General features: G+C 40.4%; 1 protein-coding gene across 2 annotated transcripts in view; it reads left to right on the forward strand.

The window, feature by feature from the left end:
* CRYBG3 (crystallin beta-gamma domain containing 3) overlaps nucleotides 1–20,970 on the forward strand; it is a 103,459-nt gene that overhangs the window by 14,331 nt on the left and 68,158 nt on the right. Inside the window, exons 2-3 of one of the 2 annotated variants that reach the window (XM_074361667.1) lie at nucleotides 2,576–2,642; nucleotides 16,982–17,412. In XM_074361667.1, the coding sequence (XP_074217768.1) occupies nucleotides 2,576–2,642; nucleotides 16,982–17,412 (498 nt within the window). The remainder of the gene's footprint in view (nucleotides 1–2,575; nucleotides 2,643–16,981; nucleotides 17,413–20,970) is intronic. The other variant, XM_074361659.1, reaches the window with a different exon arrangement.

Here is a 20,970-nt window from a genome sequence, read left to right on the forward strand (position 1 = left end):
CACCAGCTCCTGGAGGTTTACTGAAGGATTTTTTTGAACAGGAGACTGTCATGATTACATTAACGATCACATTGGCCAGGGAGAATGAATGGAAGCAGAACAGTCCTGAAGATGCCAGAGACAAATGAGGAAGGGACTCTAGTAAATCTAGAAAAGAAATGGGGGAAGCTTTAAGTAAGGCAGTGATTTTTATATATAACCCCAAGTTTTGAAATGTTGTTTGCTTTAAAACTCAACACATTTTTAAACTTTGGCTTAGCAATAAGATTCGTGAAACGTAAACGTAGGATATAAGTTTCAGAAAGTTTTATGCAGTGTCAAGTGTTACTTCTTTTAGTGATTTCAGCTTTAAATTCTTTAGTTGTTTGCACAATACAAAAAACTCATGTGCTGACTTACAGCTGTATTTTTCTGGCATTTTGTGTGTGTTTATAGTGCGGAATTAATTATAGCTACTGGAAAACACTGAGTTCTGCCTTAAATCCCTTGGGCCCAGAGCTGCGTCTTCCGCAGATCTCTTGTGCTGGAAAAGACGCTTTCACTATGTTCATTTACAGCCTCACTGCAGCAGTAAGTTTATAGAAAGCCCTGTAAACACTCTGAATATAATTTCAGAAATCTTGAAGTAAGAACTAGGATACTGACGTTATAAATGCTTATATATTTAGGTAGTTTTTAGGTCATTCAACATAGATTACAGTTAGAACACGTAGGAAGTCGTCAAGGCCAGTAGTGTTCATGATTATACCCCAGGTCCTTGCAGCATGCTCTTTCTACATGTAACTTGCCAGTCTCTTTTTCTTGATTCGAGCTTAAATAGACCAGTATTAATTGACATTTAATTTTTAAAAAACTGAATTGTAAACAACCTTGTGGCTAAAAATACACCTAGTAAAATAGGAAAAAAAAGAGATAAGAACCTACTCATATTAAAAATATTAACCATTTGAGACATTCTTACTTTATAGCTACGTATATATGTATAGGTTACAATTCTGTGTTGTACATTGTTATTTTTTCTGCATTTGTCTTTGTTTTTCTCTGTGAAATTTCCATGTGTCAAAACAAATAGCTCACATATTTATCTATTTACATGCTTGTTTGTTCCTATTGGCATTTAAATGGCTTAAGAGCATGGTTGTATCTTGTTGGACCTTGTAATCCTGCACAGAGTCTGAGACTTAATAAAATCCATTGTGTTTTCCAGATGTTCATTATCTCTTTATGTTTTCTCCCTTTTTTTTTTTTTAATCATTATTTGTTTCCTGGATAGTCTGCACAGTTGCACTGGGTTTTATGGGTAGAAAATCTAAGTAGCACAAATCATGTTCTCTCTTTCCATCCTGATCTGAGCTGTTGACCCCTCCTCCTTTCCATTTCCCCTCCCACCAGTCACCAGGATCCCTAGGCTGTTCCCCACTCTCAGTCATTCTCCTGCCTGAAGGCTCCCCAGGGCTGGTAGGACAGAGACCGCATTCTGCAACGGGTCAGACAGGTTCTTCATGGTCTGGCATCCACTAACCTCTGGTCTCATTCTCATCTCCATCAGGATCACCTCTGCCTGTCCCAGGTTCCTGTGCTCCGGTTTTATATTAAAAACAAGTAAACAGAATATGGTTTCCTGAAAGGCCGTGTTTTCTATTACCCACTTCTCTGTGGCACCACACTGAGCAGGCAGAATTGCTGCCCTTCTTTGTTTCCTCTGTGTTCCATGATACTTCGTGCATTCAGCAGTTACAGCTTGTACCGAACTGTATGATTACTTTGTTTGTGTATCAGTCTCCCCTACTAGACTGAGTTTTACAAAGACCCTAACCTACTGGTTCTTAAATCCTCAAGGCCAAGCACAATCCCCAGCACATGGTAGAGTGTCATGAATATCTTCGGTGTGGAGCAACCCAGTTTGCCCAGGATCAAGGAAGGATGAAAGCAAAATAATGTGTAAACATAGAGATATATTTAGATCTAAAATGTATGTGTGCCTAATAGGCAAAGTAGGTTATTATGAAATCTCATAAGACATCTGTGGAGGTATTCCAGACAAGACAATTAGAAGTGACTATCTGGAAAATCAGATTTTTAAGGTGGCATCCGGGACACATTTGGGGTTAGATAAACCTGTATCTGTTTTGAGCAACCCCAGAACTCACTATATGTTTATAAAAATTTACTGAGTAGAAATATATTCAAAATAACACTCAGCATAGACATTAAAAGAGGTCAGGCAGCAGAGAGCCTTAGTATACATAAAGTAAAAGAATGCCAACACTCCCCAAGATTACGATAGTCATGCACTGGTGCTCCTTTGTTCAGGTGCATCATTAGTGTGATGCTGGTCGTCAGCATAAGAAAAGAACAGCGCATGATGGACTCCCTAAATTGTCTGAAGCCTGGATGAGCATTTCAAGGGTCAAGACTCAAATCAACATATTCTTAGTACAGCACTTTGTGTATGAATCTTTTGAGCATTGCAATTAAAAAAAACTTTTAATTTTTGCATTAAACTCAAAAACTGTATATGATTTTTGATAATTCTCTTTTAATTTCAGAAGAAACTGTGGTTTTTATTTTTCAGTGTTGAAAATGAGCCCGTGAGCACAAGTCAGAAAAAGGAAAATGTACTTTCACCAGAAGCAGTGAAGGTATAGTTTTAAATTAATATTATTTTATATCAAGCAAATATTTTTCTTTATTTCTGCTCTTCTTTCTTCTTTTAGATTCTGCCATCTCATTTTACATTTCAAAAACAGCATGGAGTCTTACTACTTTATGTGGAACTCCAGCCCAGCTCCACTGGACATTTGCATCTCAGGGTGGGCGTAGGGGGAGGGGGGCACCGAGGGGAGACTTTAGACAGTGGTTCTCTTATCCCAGCTGAGCCACTAACCAGCTGCGAGGCCTTCAGCTGAAGCATTTAACTTCTGTGTGCCTTGGTTTTCTAATCTGTAAATTGGATCATCTGACCTCTACAGTCTCTTTTTCCCTAGGAAGTACTTTGATTTTTGTTGTGTTTTATCAGAAGCCACTGACAACTAATAGTGCTTTTGGGGGCGTAGAAGTTAGTGACATGTCCGTACATGTCATTAGTATGTGAAGATATGTTGTTCAGCTCACATATGGACTGACTCTCTCTGCATCTACGGGACAAGCATGGAAAGTGTATACTCTATAACTTCTACCTATATATTTACTGATAGGTGTGGTTAGAAATCCTTGAGAACCACTAAACCTCGTGACATTTCTTTTTAGCCATAAGTGATTTTCTAGAAACTGGGTGTTGGAGTTGTTTGGGGGTGTGAGGCCAAGTATATGATCAGGTATTGGTGGCTGTCCCACATTCATGGAATTTAGTCCCAGTTATTTTCTTTTTACATGATTTGTGACAGTCAGTCAAGGAGAAAGCGTCTGCTTTCCAGGGGTTGCAGGGTACAGTAGCTTGGTCAGTGGGGGGACCAGAAAGTCATCTGAACTCTTCACTGCTGATACGGGGACTTTTAAGTATTATGAAAGGTCTAAAGGCTTTAAATATGGTAAAGATAAAGCTGTTTTCATTCTTTATTCTCACCTTCCACATCATGGTTAACAATATAAATTTTTTTGAAAGAAAGTTAATAAGTTAATATTTTTAACTTTATTGAAAGAAAAAAAAAAAAAAACCAGGATCACCTTGCTCCCACTACCTTTCTTCATTCCTTTGTGAATTTGGCTACTGAATCCTGCTCCCAGGTTTTGTAACACTTCCTACCTACTCTTTTGCAGCCAGTTGCTAACCAGCCTGTTGGTTTACCAGTGCATGGGCTCTGCAGCTTTCTTCCTCTCCTTCGGTTTTTACAGGTCCTAAGTTGCCCTACTTCAAGATTTTTACTTCTAATTCTCCACATGCAACCTTGCTCTTGAGTTGTTTCACAGGAAGTACGTCTGTTAAATTCTGAGATCTCAAACTTCAAAGTTTCTTTGGCTGCCAACTCCTGTCATTCCATCTCTCAATCCCTTGTTGCCTCTGCACCCACCCTTGACCGTCAGCGAACCTTCCTGCCTTCCCTGCTCTCTTGTCTCTACTTGTTCGCCTACTCAGCCTGTGACTCTTAGGTACCACTTCAGCAACTGATCTCACCAAAAAATAAACCTTGAGTCCTCAGACTTGGCCCTCAGACTTTAATTTCCAGTGGTCCTGCTTTCCACCTGCAGAGATCTGCTCCAGAAAGTCACATCTTTGTGGCTTCAGTGAGGATACATGGTGGACAAATATAGTGGCTGGACCTCCATGATTACAATCTTTTCTATCCATTCTTAATATCTCGGTTTGAATGCACATGATAGTTTCAGTTTGGGATTTGGGCCCCCAGGTAAACACAGCCCATTGTCATGGGACTGTTTCTCCCATGATTGGAGGCCTGTGGGATTACTTCTGCATGGGCAGTCTGGTGAGCCCATAATAGGAAGGGCACCAGGGCTCTCTCACTGGGGTAGCATAAGCATGTTGGCCCATGTAACTTTTTTTTTTTTTTTTAACTTTCTGGAAACTACTGATAGGATTTCTTCAACTTGGTTACACAGACGCAGTTGTTGTGGGACCTGTTGCTGCCAGGAATCAAAAATACGTTATTTTGCAGGTTATATCCCATTATAGGTTATTAAAACGTATTGGATTTAATTCCTTGTGCTATATAGTAAATCCCTCTTGCTTCAATTTTTTAAAAAAGTGAAAAAATACATATTTTCATAATATCAATAGTCAGCCCCATACCTTGGGGTGGGGGTAAAATGTTAGCAACAGTATTTATGATCTCGCTATTTTAAGTAGTTTCACTCTAAGTTTTTTTTCATTTAGCAAGTGGCATAATACATGCATTTGTTTTCTCACTAATGAATGGTTTTCTGAAACATAGAATTCCCCTGACGTGACATTTCTTGCCATGCTTCCATCTTCTTAACCTGAATTTCATGATAATGCCTTCCGTGATGAGAAAAAAATGTGCACCGTTTTCCCTCTTGATTGTAAACTGTAACAGATTTACGTATCGTACATGTTTTTATACATTTCTTTTTGTGAGTATTTGACCTTGAGATACCGAATCAAGATGTTGAAGATTGTTTTGTTGTAAATTTAAGCTACAAAAAATTAATTGCGTTTTTCAAACAAGAGACTACAGAAGGTTTGTTTTCTTTGGACATTATTAGATTCTTAGTTCTTAAAATATCACTTATATGCTGTACAGATTTTGCTGTTTTGCTAACGTTGGTAGCTATTTCTCACACTTGCATCTACCATTCCACTGAAATATATATTTCTTCTTTATAAGTTAGGTTTTTATATCTAGCTGGCAAAACCTTCAGATAGTGACTCCACATTCTACCTTTATTTTTCTGTGGGGCCTACAGTCTTGTCTGGTACCTTAGGCTCTTGCTGCATTCGTGTATACTGTTATTTACAAGAGAGGGAAGGCATGTCCCAACGCCCTGCTCCCTTCTTCCTACTTTAGAGGCATATTCATTCCCTTCCTTCCTTCCAAGGCTAAGCTCCCTAAAGCCCCCTGCTAGTGGTATTGGTGTCTTATTTCCTGCCCCCTCTTGGACCTCACCTTCACTGTGTTCATCTCTCCATCTTCACTGGCTTTTTCTGTTTCTCTCTAAATATATGAAATTAAAAAAAATTTTATTTTTCCTTTCATGGGTCTGGTTTCCTTTCAGTCTATCATTTCATTTTATTCCTACCCTCTTCCAAAAATTTCTTGAGAAAGTCTGACATAATCACTGTTTAATTCTTAACGCTTTCTAATCTGACTCCTGTCTCTCTAGCTCCCTTACACCTGGGGAGACTAGTACTGTGCCTGGCACACATGTCATAGTTGTTAAGTGAGTGAAAATCATTTCATGAAACTGTGGCCGCTTGCTAACCATCAGTGGCCTTTTCTTTAGTTCTTACTTTATTTAACCCATTGAGACACTTGATTTTCTAAGTCTTGTCTCCTTTCCAGAAATTTTCTTTTTTATATTTGCTCTTATGATATTGTACTTTCGTCTTTAAATTCCTGTGTCTGGCCATCCCTTCTGTTGTCTTCACTGATTCTCTTCTGGTTAAATTACTTTTCATGTTGATGTTTCCCAAAGTCTTTAACTCTCCTCAGTATCAACATTCCAAAGTAATATTGTCCAATCTTACTATTGCTTCATCTTTTGGCTCTCAGATCTCTACCTGACATCCCTCTTGAGACCTAGACTTGATCGTTCAAAGTTCCAGACGTTTCTATATGGATGGCCTTTGATACCTGAAATTCAGTCTGCCCAAAAGTCTCAGTATTTTCAGAGATGTTCTCTCTGTATATATTTATTTGGAAGGTGAAGTGGTGAGAGGGAGGGACTCTGCTCGTTTAATTGCTTGGGATGGAGGAAGAGCCCTAGGGGTCAAGTACTCCATTTGGAGATTTTCAACCAAACTGTACTTTTAATTCCGTGCCTCACATTGCCCTAAGTAGTGGCTAGTGTCTTCCAGTCGTGCTTTTTCTGGTGGTCTGTTGATAATCTGTCTATAGATTGTTTCCCCTTATGATCAGAATTCCCCGTTGCTGACACTTGGGTAGAAGCTTCTTCTGGTCAATTACCCTGCCTTTGTCTGCGTTTGCCTTCTAAACCTTTTCTGAAATCTCTTATCTGCTAATATCTACTCTCTTCCTCTGTATTCCCCACTTTAAAAAAATCCCTTTATTGTCGTTTTAGAGTGTTTTGTACAAGAGAAGAAATCAGTCTGTGGCTTGTCTACAGTGTTAATCAGAATTTTTATCTCTTTTTGTTGTTGAAGAAAGTGACTTTCAGAGAGATTGTCACTTGACAAAACTCACACTGTTCCTTAGAGGAGGCTAGAGAATTCAGATGCAGTTCTGTGCCATACTGCTTCCCATTTGTGAACTTAATTTGTAAGGTATATTTATAAACTTAATTTACCAAAAAGAAATCATGTTAAAAATTAAAAGAACCACAGCAGTAAGTCTGTTTTCAGAATGAGTCATGAGCTAAATAAAGTGAGTTAAACCAGGACCATAGGTTATGGACTTTCCAAACTAGGCTTAAATAAATTGATGATTATTAGGCTTGTTCTCAACAGCTTGACATCTGCTTTATATAAAATTTAACTCTCACCCCACTTTAGAGTGGTTGCTCATAGCTGGTCACACAGCGCTGGTGAAGTTTCTGGCATCTTTTAAGAGGCCATGGTTGATATTTGCCTGTGATGGTTCCTATGGATAACCAAGGAGTACCAATCTAGTGCAAATTTCTGTTAGTTATTAATGATTCATAACTCCTATTTTTAATATTATAATAAGTAAATAATTTCCTAAAAACAGCCACACATTTTTAAATTATTACCACTATTTACTGATACGAAAAAATGGAAGAATTGTAGCTCAAGAATATCTCACTGAAGAAAAATAGTCACAAATGGTTCTTTACATCCATGCCTGTATTGAGGGTACAGCACACTGTTTAGTAAGACGAATATATTAAATTATGTATCTGTTCATTTTTTGATTTGTGTGACTCTTCTTTAGTGTTTCCTCCCCCCCCCAACTTCTTCTTGGGCCAGAAGTGAAATGGTAGTCAAATTTAAATAGATTAAATGTTTTCATGATTAGAAGAAATTTAATTACTGGACTAATTTTTAAAATAAATTATGGCCTTGATACATGTTTGCTATCCTTTTTTTCCCCCAATGATGCAGATAATAGCAATATGACATCAGTTTAACATAAAGATTTTCACATTTTTCTTTTTCAAACACAAGAGCTCTTAAAAATTTTTTTTCAGCTATAATTGGATTTGGAACCCTGTGTATAAACAGATCAAAGCAAAGCTCCCCTGTTGGTGACGGGAATGAGTGGCCTGGAGGGAGCCTCACAGCCCCTGTCCTGCCTCTGCCAATGGCGGCGTCTCCTTAGAACAGTCTTAAAATTACATGTGTGGTGATGGAAAGAACGCAGTCTTTGGAGTCAGGCATAACTGGGCTTCAGTCCCAGATCTCCATGTGATAGCTTTGTAACCTTGGAAAGTTTACTCAACCTCTCTGAGTGTGGGTTCGCTGATCTGGAGTGGGAGTGTTCAATCCTTATTTTATGGAGGTGTTTTAGAATGAACTGAGGTAACGTGTGCAGTGGTGCATGGTACCCGACACAGAGAAGGTCCTCACGGAAAGAGTTGCCTTCTTGCTGTATAAAATCTGATTACAACTTGGGGTCTAACCCTTTGCTTCAGAATGGTACTGGCTTTTTCTGGGTGAATAGTAGAGGACTCAGCTACTAGAAACATTGATTTTCTATAGAATTTGAAAAGAAGGTGTACATGAACGTTTACATATTAAACTTCAGCTGAAAATCAAAAATTCTCACCCTTTGATTGCTTCTGTAGAGACTGAGTGCTGTCAGGGTGCCTGAACTGGAGATGGCACTGTGTGTCACTGTGCCATTCTCATCACCAAAGGAACTGCCAGGGCTTAAGCCTGTTGGTCTGGCTGGCGCCGGTCTGGGGCCCGGATTTTGCGGAGTTCTTGGATATTGAATGTATTGTAAGGGATCTGGTTTGATTTGCGACAGTTCCAACCTGTCAGGCCCTGGAACGGTCCTGCTCTGTGGTGTGATAGAGCACCTTACCAAAATGGAAACTGAGGATGAAGGGTCATGTACACACTCAAGATTTTTCTGAGTAAGTTTGTCTCCACCATTGCCAGATACTGATTTGAGAACTTTAGAGGAAAGGTCTCATAGAATTGAAAACATTTATTAGTCTTGCTCAGTGTTTGCATAGCAGGACGGGATGGCTATTCCCCTGTGTGATGTCATCTTGTTCCTGTCTCTTCTCACCACACACACCTGCCCTGGCCCTGGTTTCTGCCTTCATCTTAGCCTGTGGTGAAGCTCACATCTGTCCCTCCAGCCCAGTGTGTGTCCTGAGCTTCAGGGTGATAGAGCCAGCCCTTTGATGGACCTTTCCCGCAGATGTTGCTGGGTGTGAGATTTGACTTACTCAAAGTTGAATTCAGTATATTTTATCCTAATTGCCTCCTCTTCCTGCATTCCCTATTCCGCTAAAAGGTCCTGCCAGTTACCCAGTCTTGACATCAGACAATGATTCTGCCCTTCGTTTCCCTGCCCCCTGTGCCAGGGCCAGCCCTTCCCGCACACACTCCGCTACCATGGCTCAGACTTCTATCATTTACATCAGCAATTTTCACCTGTATTTTTTTTTTCTCTGACACAGATGATAGATGACTGGCTTGGGTCACCTGTAGTTGAGAGCACTGATTTGGTACACTGTACATAACTATACCCCTTTATCAGAAATTTTGTAGAAATGAAGGTGACACCAAGTGTAACCTTGGTTCCTTTCTAGAGCAGCTTTTTAAATGAAGTTTCAGCTTTCTAATTTTAGTAACAAATTATTTGTCACATCCCAGAACTGATCACAACACTGGTGGGTCATGAGGCAAAAGTTGCAGATAATTCTCTGTTATGTTAAGTAATGACCAGCTTAGCAAAATATTTGGTGGCAAACCTGCTTTCCTATTTACTTTTTTTAGTGGAAAAAAAAAGTTCTGTAATAAAAATGTAATGTTTTCTTCCAAGCAAAATTACTTTAACGACAGGGGTATAAATAGCTCACCTTTGCACCCTAACATTAGTTGTAAAATCCATTTAGTGAAAAATATTATTCATGCAAATATGTGTCAGTAGTCTATACAGAGTTAATCAGACAACTTACCACAAACTAAATCCATTATGATAAAGATAAACAGTGATTTTGATTTAAAATTATAGCACTATTTAAATTATAGTTAACTCAAGATATCAGTAGTAATAAGGTGATAAATATTTTCCTCAAAATTCAGGAAATTTCAACTACTGGTGGTAGAATTTTAAATATTAGCAGATGTGCCAAGTAATGTGTTGTGGCCAGAGGTCTTAGGAGAAAACTAACTAGAATTCTCTAGTAAGCAGTTGGTTTTAGTTTACGAATACCAGATTTGGGTAACTGTTAATAATTTAGTTTAACAGCCTTACTCATGATGAAAGCATGAAATTGTTAGCCTTCACCTTGTGGTGACAAGGAAAAATAGGATTTTAGGGTTACTCATTGGAAGAACATATGTATAGGTCGTTTCCATTCTGGAAAGCCTGAGTTTTAGTAGGACTCTTCTAGGCAAAGAGGCCAAGGGACAAGTGATTTCAGCAGTGAAGACAGCATTGGGCAGAGACATACCTGTAGAAGACAAAGAGGGAGCAGGAGGGGAGGGGAGAGGAAATGTGCTCCTGAGACTCCTGAGCCTGCACATGGTGACGTCAGGCACTGCGAGCGTTGTGAGTGGCAAGAGGTGGTGTCAGAGAGAAACACAGGGGCTGGATCCACCAAGACCTTGAATGTCACGCTAGGGAGTTTGGATTTTATCCTGACAGCAGTGCACGGCCATTGGAGGCCTTTAAGGATGATCCAGTTTGAATTCTAAAAGATCACTCTGGCTTTTGTCTGGAGAGCAGACGGGGGAACTTTAGGAATGGAAGCGAGGAAATCAGTTGTCACTCACTGCCGATAGTATTCATGGGGAGAGGTCATGGTGTCCTGGTGTTTCATCTGACTTTTTAACAAGTGGGAATGTTACAGTTTATAGAAAATGGAAGAGTAGAGACAGCACGGTCAAGTTCAGTTTGGGATATACTGAGTTTGAGGTTCCTGTGAAGCATCCAGGTGGGTACGGATGTCTGGTCGATAGTTGGATATACAGTCTGAGTTAGGAATACCAATCTGGGAATAATTTGATTCATCTAACCTGTGGGAAATGAGACCTCATAAGAAGATCGTGAAGGTAAAGCAGGTCCAGGCTGGAAGTTGGGGAAACATGGTGTGTAAAGGATGGCTAGCAGGATGTGAACTTGAAGGAGATTGAGAGAGTATTCAGGAAGAAGGGAAACCTCAGGCTGATGTCAGGAAACCAAAGGAGGATTGGTTTTCAGGACACCTTCTGTAGACACATCATATGAGACCAGGGCAGAGGAAAAGTACATTTGAATTAGCAAGTAGGGCAGTGTCTCTAAGAGATGATGGTCAGAGCACAACTGGGGAGGAAGCCAGATTGCAGGGGCTAAAGGAGTCATTGGGAGGAAAGGGAAAGAAGGTGGTGAGGGCTGGTGACTCCTTTTAAGGAAGTTGGTAGTGAGGAGAGAGCAAGGCTGCCCCTGGACTCAGTCTTCTGAATGGTGGGCTTCCAGAAGGTGCAGATGAGGATGTGAGGTTCCTGAGGAAACATCAAGGATCATGAAGTGGTGCTCTGGTGGATTCTTGGAGGAGGAGCCCTTCCTCCCTTCATTGTGGGACAGAGGCGGCTGCTACGGTGCAGGTAGAGGAGAGGTGGAGGCAGAACTGTGAGAGAGGGTCCCCGTGCAGTAGAGGGTAGGGTCCTCTGCTGAGCGAGGGATGGGATGGTGGAGGGAGCGTGGCTTAAGGGATGTGGGGAGGGTTTGAAATAGCTGCTGTGGAAGACCAGGAAGGTTGCAGACTGATTTCCAGCAAAGGCTGTAAATCGTGGCTTGTTGGCAGCCCAGATCTGCATTGCTGTGCATATCCCTGCGGATTTTTAAAGCAGGGTGCATTCACTTATGTGGAAAAGATAAAACTGGAACTTTTCTGGGTGAGGACAACTGAAGAACAGACAGAAGAGGCTTTAGTCATATTTGATGGCCAGATAGAAAAGATATGGAAATTTGTGGGAACTGAAAGGGGCACAGTAAGAGAGGACAGAAGCTGTGCTGAGGCAGAAGAACTGGTATGGTGGGTGCACCCGGGCCAGTGAGTAAGAGAGCTGGAAAGATGAGAGGGTGTGCACACTCGGGAATGCCTGAGACTGAGATTCAGAGGTTGGGTGGTTATAGGTAAAGACAAGGGTCAGGGTTAGCCAAAGGGTCAGGTAGAGCGGAAGTGGAGGTCATTGGACTTGAGGGTCATATGGAATGGGGATGAGGGTGTTCTAAGGATACCCCAGCTATGCACAGTGAAGGCAGAGCCCGACCACGCCAGGTGCTTGACACTGTAAAGGAAGAGTCATCGGGCAGACTCTTTGGTGATGCTCTCTACCCCTTGACCTTGTTCCCTGTGCCAGTCACCATGCTGAGACAGCACCTGCTGGAGCTACTCAATGAGGAGACAAACTAAGGCTAATTAGGCCTGCAAATAAGTTCTTCCATCACTAGAATGTAGGCTCTGTGAAAGCAGGGCTGTGGGTATGTTTTGTTCACTGTTGCATCAAAGCACAGAGTAGTATCTTGCTGTTCACCATTTACTGAATGAATGGATACCTTGAAGTTTGCTCTGACCCTGGCTGCTCCTTGGGACACGCGGCTGCAGCCTTTTGCTGCATTCCCCCGAGGCACTCTTCCAAGTCGTCTCTGCCTGGGGAGCTCAGAGCCCAGCTCCACCTCCGCATCCCGCCGTCAGCTCACCGTCTCTCCTCTCACCTTACGGAGGTCAGAGCCGCTTGTTGGGCCGTGCTCACTGTCTGCTCCCCCTCGCAGGGTTGCTCAGGCTTTAGCTGCTCCCTGACGCTGTGCTTGGAGGAGGAAGCATCCCGGCTCCTCTCCGAGGCTAACGCCTTCCCTTTATCAGAAGAGTTGGCGACTGCACTGGTTTCTTCACCTCATTGCCTGCTTTTCTTTCTGGAAGTCATCAGCCTTCTCTTGTACGGCAGTTATTCCCTCTGCAACGGGGGTAGAAGTGACCCTTAAAACAGGAATAAAGGTCTGTCTGGGACCTTAAACTGTCACCTTGTTTCTACTTAAAAAAAGTCTCAAAAGTATTGCCTTCTATATACTGACTGTTCCTATTTCCTTGCTGTGTATTCACCGTTTAACACCTTGAGTTCGGGGCTGTTCTCACAAATTCCTGAGCTGTTGTAACTCTTTCTCCTGCATTCCTAGGGCTTCTCTACAGTCCTATTCCTTCATGTATTAATCCGACAAATATTTAAGCACCTCTTACTGTCAGGCACATTTCAAGATGCTAGAGATACTGCAGTGAATAAAACAGACCACAGACCCTGCCCTTGGGGCTTTTATTTTCCAGAGAAAGAAACAGATACTAAATCTGTGTGTATGTGTGTATTTGATACTAGCAAGTGCAAAGGAGAAAAAAAGGCAGGGAGGGGGTATAGGCAGTTTCAGAGTAGACAAGTTTACTATTTCAGATGGAGTGACTGGGGGAACTTCCAGGGAAGAGATGACTGTTCAGTAAAGGCCCGAAAGAGGTGAGGGGAGTGGGTTACAGAGCTTTCTGGGGAAGCACATTCTACACGGAGGGATGAGTGAATGCACAGTCCCCGAGGGGTGAGTGCCTCCTGTGTGGAAGAACAGTGAGGAGGACGGACCTCGTCCTTCTTAACCTCTCAGTGACATTTGGCCTTTGCTCCTCTTTGCTTTTGGAAATATCCTTCGTCCTTTGCCAGTGGACACCAGCATTCTGGAGGGGTGACTTCTGGTTTTGACCTTCCCCATCTCTTTCACAGCTTTCTTCTCTTCCTTGTGCCTGCCTTTTAATCACCGCCCCCCCCCCCACCCCACCCCGGGCTCTTTTGTTGGTCCCTCTTTCCCCTGCACACACTGTGTATCATTAAGTTGCATTCTTAACTGTGCTCTGACTGCTTCACCAGGGGACCAGAAATTCAACACATTTGACAACTAACTAGTTTGTTGCCTGACCTCCCCTGACTCCCACAAAGGCCCTAATCTCGCCTCTCCTATCTGTCTTATCCATTTTTGGCTTAACTACTTAAATAGTTTCCCAGTTTAGAAAACATCGTCATCTGTGGCTTTGTCCTCGCTCACCCTCCGCTTCTGGCTGGTCATCTTTTCTACTTCATTCTCTGTCCTCCCTGGTGCCCCAGTCTTCTTGCTGTAAGAAACATACTTCACACTTCTGTCTTTGTACTTACCCTGGGTCTAGCATGCGCTTCTCACCCGTCAGGAGCAAACTCACATGTTTCCTCCTCTGGGCAGTGGACTGTCCCCATCCCGGCCAGGTAAATGTTGTCCTCTGTGGTGTGTGCCTCCGTGGTGTGCATACCTGTGCTAAGCCTCACACAGTGATACAACGATGCGTATCTTGCTGGACTATAAGCTCCTTGAAGCCACAGCTGAGTCTTATTGATCATTGTACCTAATGCTTTCCTGTGTTTCCCTGTATTGTGCACATGGCAAAGAGAATGGATAGATGGACGAGTTTGGACCCAAGGGCACTGCATTACAACATATTGAGTATGAAGGACAAAAAAATAACTTCCCAAGATTACATATGCCTTTGTCAGTAGCCTTTATATGTTATGTGCAGAATACCAGCATCTTTGTTGGCAACTGGAATCAGTGTCTTTTGTTGGTGTGTGCTTGAATCCTGAGTGCATTCATTCTGGTACTCACTTGTGGGAACAAAGTCCTGTTGGCAGGTGACAGTGGCCCTAGCTTGTGGCAGGGCTGAGCTTCACTGTTCTCTAGGCTGAGGGCAAAGAACAGCTGTTTTAGATCAGACTTTAAAATGTAATTATATAAATACAGAATTTGTTGTCTTCACTTTGAATAGCAGTACTCTTTTCTGCTAATTCTTTTCCTCTAAATTTACATTTTTGTTATTGTTGCAGGTATTTTAATTACCGATACAGATTTCTCATAAGATATTGGAGAAAAATTAAGCAATTAAGACATTTAAGGAAACTGAAAAAATACTCTAGTAAATTTAAGATTTGGGGATTCTTAAATAGCAAAGAAGTGAAAATTGAGGGAAAGGAGAAACAAGTGATTTTTTTAAAATTCATATTTATTGCCCTAAAAAGATTAAATATGAAGGCTTTCACTGCTTCAGCAAAATGTATCTTCCTGCTTAGAAAGGAGTCCACTATATTTTAAAAGGAATTGTCAAATAAAAATAATTGAGGCAATCAAATAAATAGTATTTTTGACAGAAAACATTTGTCTTGAGATTTTATTGATGTCAAAAATGTAATCTCCATGTTCTCAAAGTTTTCCTTTTTTTTGTTTTTTAAATGGTTGCTCCAATTTTATAAAACTCCTTTGTGGATCTGCAGCATTTTGAGAATATTTATTTTAGTGAGTAGCCTGTGGCTCGCTTTCCTCCAGCAGCTCCCCAGGATGAGCAGTAGTTCATACTAGTTACAGAAAAGAAATCACTGTTCTATTCACGTTACACAGTCTTGGTTCACGTGGAAGCAGAAAGAGAGACTGTGGGCGGCCGTCACAACAAATTAAATGTAGTAGTTAAAGAACAAAAAATGTTTACCTTTCATACACATGATCACTTTCAAAATGCCCCCCAGCCCGTTTCCTGCTGCCAGAGTGAGAGGCTCTTTATGCTGTTTCCGTGAGGAGAGGGCATAACTGGCTCAGAGCGCAGGCTCCCAGAAAGAGCAGAAGGCTGGGTGGGTGAGGTGGAGACGTGTGGGGTCGAGTCTCAGGTGAAACCAATAAAAGGTGAGACTTTGAGTGACTCCAGAAGGCTGGTGATATTCTAAACGTAGAGACTCACAAGTTATATTAAGGGCCTAACACATAGAAGAATACTATGTGTTTCCTCAAAAATATCCCTGACTCTTAAGGTGGGAACAAACTTAAAATATTGTCCACTTGAAATGAATTTCTTGGGCTAATGGGTTCTAAACATTTTCTCAACCTTTCCTATGCCAGAGTTTTAGTGGCTCATGGGGCAGTCCTTTAAACTGTTTTGAATTTGGATTAAAACATGGAACGAGGTGAACAAATGACATTATAGTTACTGTGCTCTTGCCTTCTTGAAGGTGAGCTTCTTACAAAACTTGATCCTTTGAACGTACAGTGCCCTAAGGTGGTTTTACCTTGGTGACCTGATATTTTTCTGACTCACATTTGAGCTTCCCTTTTATAAGGACTTGTGAGCATGACAGCTGACAGATACTATCAGACCGCATTCCTTTTACAAGTAGGTGAGTGAGCTTGTTCGGAGGCAGGCGGAATTGGCTCACTGGGCTGCAGCTAACGAGGCTTTAGGGAAGAGCGTGATGGGGAGTGCCCGCGTGCTTCTGACAGCAGCCCAGCCCTCCTCACACTGAGTCCACGTGAATGGCAGCTTGCTTCACTGGTATCTTACTTACAAGCAGGTAGAATGCACCCCAGAAAGTGTTTGGTGTCTGCAAGGGTTCCCGGTGCTGTCCACTGTTTGCATTAATGCACATACCAGGGCTTTGTGTTTTACCGTCAACAGTTCATAGTGGGCTTTTCCTCTAAATTGATACATCGTGTTCCTGTCTTTCCTCATCTTCTTGAGCAACAATTTTCCACAATTGGCAGCTTCATGGGTTAACACAATGCTGAAATGAGGAAGTCTGTCTAGGTGTCTCATGTATCTGAGTGTATCAAAATACTGTCCATTAGCTCTGTAACAATAAAGGCTAAATTTAAACATATATAAGATTTGCTATCATCTCTCCCTTAAGTCTTCATACTTACCTTTCACTCTTCTCATTTTGTCCCCTAACCCCCAGTCATAGTAAACTCCTTAGAAGCTGAGACCTCGCTAAACCCACAGTTGAGGAGAGAAGGAGATGGGAGGGGAGAGCAAAGGGGAAGGGAGATGCACAAGCATCACACAGGCACTGACATCCTCTAGGAGGCATCCCCCGAGTTATTGCCTCTGCTCTCGCCGCCACCGAATCTGGACCAGCTGTGACCGTTCTGGGCTCCCACGTGTGCTGCTCTTCTCCCTTTGTGACATTTACTGTGTAGCCTCGTTACAGATGTGCTGACTGTGCCTTTCAGTAGATTGTAAACTATTAGGGAACAGAAGCCATCTCTTATTCACTGATGTGTCCCTGGCGTCTAGCGCAGAGTGTGTCATGTAATAGGTTACCAGTCAATCTGTGTTATTTTTTAAATGATGATGCTTATTATTCTCTATTTTGTTTTCAAAGATTCCCCAGAGTGAGGACAAGAGGAACCATGCTGAGAAGCTATCCACTCTTCCAGCACAGGAAGTTTCCAAAAAACCAAATGACCTTTCCAGCTCTACTTCAGATGCCAAAGTGGGAGAAAGTGATAAACAGCCAAAAGAAAGCTTTTTTCAGTTTCTTGGTAACTTATTCAATATCTCAGGAAAGTCATCTCTTGGTGAAGCCAAGCAATCTTCTTTTAGAGATGACCATGACAAAACTGAGAAAGATTTACGGAACCCAAGTGCCCGTCGTGAGGAAGGGGTCCGAGGGGAGAGGGCCACTGTCGGTGGCTCCCTGGGGGCCCAGGCACCTCCAGCAGAAGAGCTAGAGTCCAACTCAGCTGAGCTCTCAGATGCCTTTTCATTGGATACATCACAAGACAGTGAGCAGGAAGCCAGTGATTTGCTAAAGTAAGTTTAAAATTTACTTAGCTAGAAAATTGAGCTTTTGGACCTAGTTTTTGAACCTTAGTTCTATTCATAGTAATTAAGGGGATTGGAAAAGTATGCTGTAACGTCCTTGCTCCTCGGGGAAAACCTCTGTGATTCTGTGCACCATACATGTATTTTAGGCCCTTCGGAGCTATTTTAGGGGGCGGTATCGATACCTTTTAGGTACTAACTTTGTCATGCTATAAGGTTTGTTTCTGATTTAGGACTTCCTTGAATGGGAGTGTTTTCTGTTGTCTAAATTCTTCTGTAGTATGGCAGGCAGTGTGTTCAGTTATCTGCATTTCAGGAACAGAATAGACCTAAGGTTTGTGTTCACACTCTGTCAGTATCTTTTCTTTGTGGAATCCAATTAAAGGGGTTAAGAAAAGAAATTTAATTTATACACTTCATTCATAAAACTGGCCTTTTGAACCTTTCCCACAGCTCAAAGAAACAAATCTTGCAAATATTTAAGGAGCATTTCATCACTCTTTTCTTCCCTTTCTGTGATCAACAGTTGGGCACTAACTTGTTTTTCTTTTACTCAAATGAACTAGAAGGAGTATTTTCTACCCCAAAAATGTTTATAACGATTTTGAGTCCATTAGATATTTTGTGTGACATAAAAGTATTTATTCATAACTAAGGAGGATCTGTTTTTATTGATTTCAATTTGACCTCTACTTGAGAATTATTTTTATTATTTGAAGAGGTCATCAATAATATTATTGTCAGATATAGATGATATCTTATAGCTCTGTAGTTCTTTGTAGTTTCAAAGTGTCCTCGTGTGTGCTTTCAGTTAATTCCTCACAGTAAGTATCATAATAAGCATATGAGTCAGGGTAGGCATGGACCCATATAGTTATTAGAACCGAGACCCAGATAGATGTGAGTTTGCCCAGCAAGAGTGATAGGTGAGGCTTGCCCTACCAGATGTTACAATGTACTGACAAAGCTACATTAATTGAAATGATGTCATACTGATGTAATATTTGCTAGACACTTAAATGGAACAGAATAGACAGTCTGGAAACAGGCCCTCATCTATTCTGTGATTTGAACCCTTGAATGTGATGTATTGTAGAAAGGAAGACCTGGGGAAATTGGATAACAGTTGGGAGAAAAAAATAAAAGCTAGATAGTCATCTCACTTTTATATTAAAATTAAAGTGGAATAAAAATGTTTAAGAAACTACAAAACAAAAAGTAGCTAAGTGTGAATTATTTTATTTTGGTGAGAAAATTTTCTAAGCATGGTAGCAGAGAAAAGCATCAGGAAAGAGGTGATCAGTAGATTGGATTGCTTCCAGTTTTCAGGCTCCCTTATGTCAGACACCATAAACAATGATACATTAAATCGGCAAATGAGAAAGTTATATACAAAACATACCAGAGAATGCTTTAACTGATGAGAATTTTAGACCTTAACTCACCAACAGAATAAAATGGGCAGTGTAAACAAATCATTCCAATGAAAGAAACACAAACTTCAAGTAAGTGGGGAAAAGGTTTATTCTCACTAGCAATCAAAGAAGTGGGAACTAAAATGAAAACTTTTCTCCTATTACATTGATAACTGTAATAATGAGTGATAATACTCTGGGAGTCAGAGTGGACGTGGCTGATGCTCAGGCTGTGCTGTGAGTGGACGGCATGTTCAGGGCAGTGTGGATCAAGAACCTTAAAAAGCTTGTGGGTTATTTCTAATGATGTGCGAAGATGTTCATTTATGGAAACATGTAATTGGAGACAAAAGTCCAGCAGTGGGAAATGATTAAACTGGAGTACATCCGTAAGAGAGGATTGTCTAAAAGCTGTTCAAAGTGCGGTCCCTGCAGCATCAGCAGCACGTGGGAATTGTCAGAAATGCAGATCATCTGATTCAGACTCAATGATTCAGAATTATTAGGAGTGGGGCCCAGCAGTCATAGCACAGCCTCTCAGGTGACTTTTTGGCTCCAAAGTAATTTAAAATGGTGGGATTTTTGAGGTTACATGGGAATTGGGTAGAACTGAAAGTCTGTGCTTTTTCTCCTTTGGATTTGCTTGGTAGGTCATGTTTATTTCTTTGGTACTGGACAAGAGAAAATGGAAGAGGATACTCTGCCTCTTATTTCTTGTTAGTAAAGCCGCCCTTATTAATAGAATAATTGCTTTGGGCAATTCACCAGAACCACCTCAGCGAAGAAAAGTAATTCTCAACTTAGAGGAAAGGAAAAGACCACTGGGCTCCCAGTTTTAGATATAGACTTTCTCCATCCCAGTTTCAGAAATCCTACAGAATTATAGTTTTAGTAATGTAAATGATTTATTGTTAATGATTAATAGTAATGTTAATGACTTACAGACTTTGTTAATGATTGTCAGTTCGAGTAGGTATTATCACATGAAAGTTGAATACCATTTTGGTTAATAGTTTATTCTGACAATATGATTAAGCACTGCTTGTAACTGATTTTAGATATTATTTAAATAATACATTTGGAGAAGATATTTACTAATTTTGAGACTCTGCATTTTAAGTATTAAAGTTGTTTTGGTTCTGTGATGTGAATTTACTAAAAGCAAGGATATATTTTTTATTAAGATTATGAACATATTTCAGATATAAAATGTTATTTAAAATTAAGAGCCTATACTTTTAAAGTTACTAGAATTCTAGGTTTTAGTTTCACAAAAAATTTTCAGTTTTTTTAATATAAGAAAAAGTGGATTAACTGAAGGTTTTGTGTTTTCTTTCATATGTAAAAATGCCCCTACTTGTTTTTTTTCCCTTATAGGTCTTTTGTAATCAGGGTGCATTAAAAAAGGTTAATAGTTTAGTGTAGACAATTTAAGAAAATAACCTGTGCTGTGTAATGCTGTCCATTACTATCATCAAATATATTTTTGATCACTATTAATACAGTTTTCAAGATTTAGACAATAATTTGAAGTGTGTTTTTAAAAAAACTCTCATCAAAAATCATTGTAAATGATTTCATTTTCACTTAATTAAAATAATAAACAGCTTCATAATTGTTTTTATGCATAACTGACCATGTATATTTCATTTTTAATATCCATAAAGCCTTTAAACCTGTTCGGTAATATATTTTAGATTATTTTTCATACATTAATTCATACTTCTGGTGTAATTTATATAGGAAGCTACCTCATTGTTGGGTTGAAATTCTTTAAAAAGTTCTCTAGTTCTTAAATTTTTAACAGATTCATATCCATCATCAGAAACTCTAATGTCAAAGCTTTTTCATCCATTAAAAAAAAAGAATTGCTCATTTTGCATCTTTTCTTTACATAGAAAAGCTATAAGCCTTCCCTACTGTGAGAGAGAAGATATTCTTAACTATGTAATTTGAAAGGGAATAAATATTAATGCTAAAAAAGTAGCTTAATCATACTTACTAAAAGTGAATTAGATACTTATGTCCTAACGCTATTATTTCCAGGCTGCTTTTATAGAATGTTCTTTGAAGAATGACACGTGTCTTTGGTTGACCTTTGTGGTGTCAGGTACCTCACACTTATCCAGGG

The sequence above is a fragment of the Camelus bactrianus genome, chromosome 1 (genome assembly GCF_048773025.1).
Source record: "Camelus bactrianus isolate YW-2024 breed Bactrian camel chromosome 1, ASM4877302v1, whole genome shotgun sequence".
In the NCBI taxonomy this organism is placed as follows: domain Eukaryota; kingdom Metazoa; phylum Chordata; class Mammalia; order Artiodactyla; family Camelidae; genus Camelus; species Camelus bactrianus.